General features: G+C 42.4%; 1 protein-coding gene across 1 annotated transcript in view; it reads right to left on the bottom strand.

Moving 5' to 3' along the window:
- LOC101862029 (ATP-dependent RNA helicase DEAH12, chloroplastic) overlaps positions 1 to 6432 on the bottom strand; it is a gene marked incomplete at its 3' end in the record, with an annotated part of 17886 nt that continues 11454 nt past the window's right edge. The window contains 1 exon segment of the mRNA XM_013081218.2: positions 1 to 3537. Coding sequence (XP_012936672.1) covers positions 1 to 3273 — 3273 coding nt within the window.

Raw genomic sequence — 6432 nt, 5'->3', positions numbered from 1 at the left:
ATAGCTAGACAAATTTTTATCCTTAAGGAACTCGTTGAGCAGTGAGTGATCAGTCATGAAGACGATCTTTGTCATTGGTTTCAAGGCTTTTAGGGCACTCGTTTTGTGGTCCACTAGTCTACCAACTTTGCTCGACATTTCCACAGCAACCCTCTCAGCCAGGGTGCGAGCAGCTATCTTCCTTGGCTGAGTACAAACAATCATACCTTCCACAGCAATATCAGACTCGTAAATATATTGAGCCATCTGGGTGCTTTTCCCAGACCCAGTCTCTCCGATGATGATAGAAATCTGGTTCGATGAAATGACATGCTGAATGTCATTCCTGCGAGCATACATAGGCAAGGCATCTGACAGCCGCTTACATTCAATGCTAATGGATTGCAGAAGGTTCTTACAGTCCTCACTTGACTTTTTTGAGGGAGAAAAATCTTCTAACTGGTCCATAAGCTTTGTGCATCGTTCCTGGAATATCTTCTTTTGGCGGGTTACTTCTGTCAGTTTATCCATTACAGCCAGGATCTCATCAGAATCTCTGTTTGTAAGATGCTTGCTTGTCTTCTGTTTCAAGGTAGCCAAAGATTCCTCAAGCTTTTGCGTTTTCTCTTTATGGTATGAGAGGCTTGAAGAAATCATACTGGATGCATCCTGAATGTGACGTTCCATTCTGTTTCTCTGCATGTCATTTTCATATTTTTCCTCTGGCTTCTCATCATCCCCAATTTTCACTTCTTCGTGTTTGTTCAGAATTGACCTTAACCTTTTTGCTGCTGCTTTGCTGGGTACTTGCAACTTGCAATGAGTTTCTCCTGGGCAAATATCTATGCTGCCAGGAACAACCTCGATGGGACAGTTCTCTACTTTTATGTTTTGCTGAAAATATGCCAGAACAGATTCATTGTTCTTAAAGTCTCTTCCCACACAGACCTGCAGAGTTGTAGAGACAGGAGCTGGAACACCTTTGGTTGCAGATGATCCCTCAGCAGGTTCTCCATCAACCGGCACACTCGACTCAACATCTGCTGGTTGTTCCTTGTTAGTTTTATTGCTTTTTCCTTTCTTCTTTCCCTCACTACATTCCTTCTCTTCTTTGTCTTGGTTTTGGGCAACATTCGACTGACCTTTTCCAACTTCACCCTTATTCTTTTTTTTATTTGTTCCAACACAACTGTCAGAAGTTGTGGAAGTGTTCCATGTCACTTCAGTTTTCAAATTCTTTTTAATTCGCTTGCACATCTCAGTAATCAGTACAGTCCCTAACTGTCTTTTCTTGTGTTTTAGTATGATTGTACACACTGCACGCTCTCTTGTAGTCAAAATGGCATCCTCTACAAACTCAACCTTCACATCCTCCCTTTGAAAGAAATTGTGAGTGACAACATTCTTGACACTTTGGGTATCAGGGAAAAAGTCTTTGATTTGCACAACTGCTTTGGTCTTATAGAAGTCTGTGCTGTCTACCTTCTTTGACTTTACCGTCACCTCTTCCTTATTTCTATTTTTCCAGTCTGGCCTCTGTGGCCTTGGTTTCCCAGTTGACAAGTCGGTGAGACTGCTACTCATTTTATGATAACCCTCAGCACTACTACTGTCTGTTCCATCCTTTTTGTACTTGGCACCAAACTTTCCCGTTGGCTCTTTATAAAAACCCTTTCTTCCAGTGGAAGAATCAGACAGGTTACTGACACTTCCATAGTGTACCTGCCCGCCTTCTTTGGAACCCATTCTGTTTTTAGTGCTTTTGTCCCCTCTTGATTTTGCAGCATTTTCCTTGAACCCTCTGTGCCTTGACTCCATTGTGCCGGAAGCAGAACTAGACATGCTTGAAGTGGAGTCATGCCTGCCCCGGGTTCTATCTGTGTTGTATTGGGGATATGTTTCATAATCATTGGCACCTCTATTCTCCCTCGGACCATACCTGGGTGCTTGTGACCTTTGACTTGACACAGGTTCATAAGGAGGAGGGAGGTCTAACAAAGGAGGGGGATACTGGCTATGATGGTGGCTAGAAGTTTGTGGAATAGATGAGCTAGCATATTGTGGTCCTGATGGGGCATGTTGAGGTGGAGGGGGCGGTTGGGGAGCAGCATACTGAGGGGCTGGGTGGGGTGCAGCATATTGAGGGGGAGGGGGCGGATGGGGAGCAGCATATTGAGGGGGAGGGGGTGGTTGGGGAGCAGCATATTGAGGGGCAGGGTGGGGAGAGGCATATTGAGGAACAGCCGGGTTGGGTGATGGCTGAGTGTACAGAGGAGGAGCCGACTGGTGAGCAGCATAATGGGGTGCAGCCTGGTGGGGTGCAGCATACTGAGGGACAGGCTGCTGTGGCTGGGCCCCAGTCCCAATTGACAAAGAAATCTGGTACTGTGGACCTGTAGCACTGGGAACAGGCTCAGCTGAAGCGGTGGACTGAAGGGGTGCTGAGGAAGGGCCAGCTTCTGGAGAACTGTGGGCCGGGGAGTAATGGTGATGTATAATGTACTTTGTTCCCGTTTTCTTTCGGGGGCGACCTCGAGTGTGGGGTGAATCTTTTTCCGGCTCCTCTTGACTGGCAGTGTGGTCAAATGAACCTCTTCCACCTCCTCGTCCCCTTGAACGACTTCCACCCCTTCCTCGTTCTCCAGAATGACCAATCTCGTCAAATGACCCTCCCCCTCCATCCCGTGAATATCTTCCTCTCATGTCCCCTTCTTCATAATAATTGTCCTCATGATATCCTCCTCTTCCTCCTCTTCCCCTTGAGTGACCCCCACCTCTACTCCCTTCTTCATAGTAATTGTCCTCATGATATCCTCCTCTCCCTCCTCGTCCCCTTGTGTGACCCCCACCTCTACTCCCTTCTTCATAGTAATTGTCCTCATGATATCCTCCTCTTCCTCCTCTTCCCCTTGAGTGACCCCCACCTCTACCCCCTTCATCATAGTAATTGTCCTCATGATATCCTCCTCTTCCTCCTCGTCCCCTTGAGTGACCCCCACCTCTACGCCCTTCTTCATAGTAATTGTCCTCATGATATCCTCCTCTTCCTCCTCTTCCCCTTGAGTGACCCCCACCTCTACTCCCTTCTTCATAGTAATTGTCCTCATGATATCCTCCTCTCCCTCCTCTTCCCCTTGAGTGACCCCAACCTCTACTCCCTTCTTCATAGTAGTTGTCCTCATGATATCCTCCTCTTCCTCCTCTTCCCCTTGAGTGACTTTCGCCTCGACCTCGACCTGACCCTGAAGAAGGCATTCTGGGATAACCTCCACGACCTCTTGTATTTCTATCCATAATCCCTTCTAAATGCAAACCTTAAAAGTTTTTTCGAAACCTAAGATTCCGATTTTTTTATCAGCATAGATCAATCTTGCACAAAAATTACTGTGTCATCAGTTGATAAACACATGTGATTCTAAGAACATGCGATACTAAATTACACTTCTTGACAATACACTTTGAAACTGTGTGTCAGACATTACGATATTGTCCTGTGACAGAAACACAGTCCACAGCCTCTGGTCTATTTCTTGAGCAGGCTTTTACCCCAGCATGAAACTGAAAGCGAAAAAAAAATATATGAAAAAAATTAATTAATAAATAAAAGACACAAAAGAATGTGAGATTTCAGCTAATATTGCCTTTGAACTTTCCTGGGCATTCTTAAACTGTACATAAAACCAGACCAAAACATAATGAGATCTTACAGTTGTCTTCAATCAAGTTTGAAAAAGTTACTTTCCTGTTTGTAAGAAAGTGATGCATTCTTTCTGTTTATCTCTGTTTCATTGAAAAATGAGCGTCGTCTACATGGTTTAGAATATTCAACCAAATAAGCACTCAAGAGTCAAATGGTATTTAAATTAAATGTTAGAAGATCAATTTCACTTTAATTTTTACTGTTGGAGTTTAGCGCAAGAAAGGAAATCTTGTCTCCCCCAGCCTGACTCGGCCAGTGACAGAAATATGCAATGTCTTTCTTTTTTTTTTTATAGCAGAGGGTTTTGAGGGTTTTACAGCGCTCGCAACTGCAAAAGGTCATATGAGCGCCAAGGGGTGGGTGTCAACAGAGAAGTCTTTACAGGAATCAGACTTAGACTGTTCACCTCTCTAGTTTCAACAGAAAATGCAATGTCTGACCCATGAGAAGAGGTATATTTATATTGGCGTGACCTGTACTTTTCATTTATTTGGACACTTTATTTCATAAATGAGTGTTTTATGTAATGTTGGCAAATGGTCTAAAATACTGAATAAACTTACAAACTTAAATTAAATGAGAAAATGGCCGCCGAAGTTTGGCATCTTGCCAAGCTGAAGTATCCTTGGAAACTACAAATTTACACTTTTATGCCTTTGATCCACATTTTTCAGGAAAATCCATTCAGAAATGTGTTTTTAAGTGGACAGAAAAGGTGTTGAGCCAAAAGCAAAAAAATTGGTACTAACTGCAAGACGTGTGAAAAAATGTTGATTACTTTGAATTTCATTATTTCGACAAATGTCTGATTTCACCATGATGCCCCATAAACTTTATATTTATAAACTTAAGTGTCAAATATAATCCAAACTCGTTTCAAATATTAACACATGAATACAATTAGGCAACAGTAGTTTTATTTTCAACTGACAGTATCTACTTAACAGTACCATAGAAGGTAAAAAAAAAAACATTAAGCACCCAACATCAACCTACAATGGAAAGACCTTCAAAATTAATTTATAAAAAGCAGCCCAAAAAGAGATCTACCTTTCAAATACTGTCAATGACAGTACCAATCACACACATAAATTTACCTTTAATTATGATTACACTTTAACGTATGGTCAAATTCATCATGAACTTACATCTCACACACCATACTGCATTTTTTCAGGACAAACCACAGACGTTTTATCTTAAATATAGTCAACATTGTCTTGGGCAGGACTGATCAAATTGATTATGGTAATAGCTAAAAAAAAAACACCATTCTTTCCTGGGGCTCTAACTGGAGGCGGTTTCAGATCTAGGGGATAGGTAAGGCCCATTAAGATCTCATAATGTTGTTTTCTTTTGGAGGAAGGCCAGATTGAGAGTTTTTGCAATTGTTGCAAGAGTTCTATCCTATGTGGCGTCTTAAGAAGAGGACAACAGTATGTATGGGTAAAACAAAATGAAACGTGTCGAGAACGACAAAAAACTGGGTATCGAGTGTCATGGAAAAACAAATGGGTCACCACCAGTCAGAAACGAGCGGACACTTCTGTTACAAGCTCATGCTGACGAAGACTAGTGCCTACTGGGTAAACAGAGTGACCACTCATCTCACTGATGGTCTGTGTGTTCAGAGTTGGGAGGGGGGGGTCAGGGGGAGGACTGGTGCATTATGATGGTTCACATGCCAGTCTTAACAGCAGACTGGTCAACTTGAGTAAACAACGGGGGGGGGGGCTGTGCGATGGGCTGGTCAGTGATTGGTTCATTACATAGGAAAAGGTAAGAAAAACATAACATTAACAATGGGTTCAGATGGCTAGTCCACAGCGTCAGGGGCCAAATATAATTCATGGCATTGTGTTGGGTGATGAGATATCTGCGTGGCCATCTTGGCAGGTTACCGTTTTAGTCAGTGCTATTTTATAGAGAAAAAACACAGCGGAGGGGGGTCATTTGTACAGGTGGTTGTACGAGGGATATACCAAAAGTTTTTTTTACCTGAACATGAAGGAATAAAGGTACAAGGCTGAAATTTGGGGTGAGAGCTAACAATCATCTTCCTAGAATGCATGTCAATTTGGGGGCATTTCCAATTACTGGGATTACCACCAGCACACTGTGAGTGAATGTGGGTATGTTGTTCTCCATTTTCAACATACAAATGAAGAAAATAGAGCACAGGGCAGTAATGAGGTTCTTGTTCTTGCAAGGCAAGCAACAACAGGATATTTTTACGAATTTACATGCCGCATATGGAACTGATTGCCCACCCTGTTCTGAGATGAAATTTTGGTGAAAAAAATTCAAATGCAGATTCATGGGCATTAGAGGGCTGGTTTCCTGACAGGAAGAGTGTCCTCTATTCTCAAGGTCTTTTCAAGGTCATATACACTGATGGCAAAAATGTGTAACTGTGGGAGGCGACTACATAAAGAAAGACTAAGCTTAGTGTGAAATTTCAGCTTTCTACCTTTATCCTTCATGGTCAGGTTAAAAACTTTTGGTATGCCCCTCGTTTTATACAGGTGGCCATTAAGACAAGTTCGGCTGTATCAAAGCTGTTTATGTTAACAAAACAAACCCAATATGAGCTTATCATAAAAAGAAAGTACTTTTTAGAGTTGTGTCAAATTCAAGTACTATTTATACATCGGTTCACAGAATCCATTATCCAACAAAAATGTGTAAATCTATTTCAGAGACTACCTTTCAATTAGGGGTCGTTCAAATATAATCTTACGCCTGGGGGGGGG

Source organism: Aplysia californica, unplaced genomic scaffold (genome assembly GCF_000002075.1).
Source record: "Aplysia californica isolate F4 #8 unplaced genomic scaffold, AplCal3.0 scaffold00121, whole genome shotgun sequence".
Lineage (NCBI taxonomy): Eukaryota > Metazoa > Mollusca > Gastropoda > Aplysiida > Aplysiidae > Aplysia > Aplysia californica.
The sequence above is the reverse complement of the archived record's forward strand: the minus strand, read 5'-3'. Positions and strand labels throughout refer to the sequence as shown.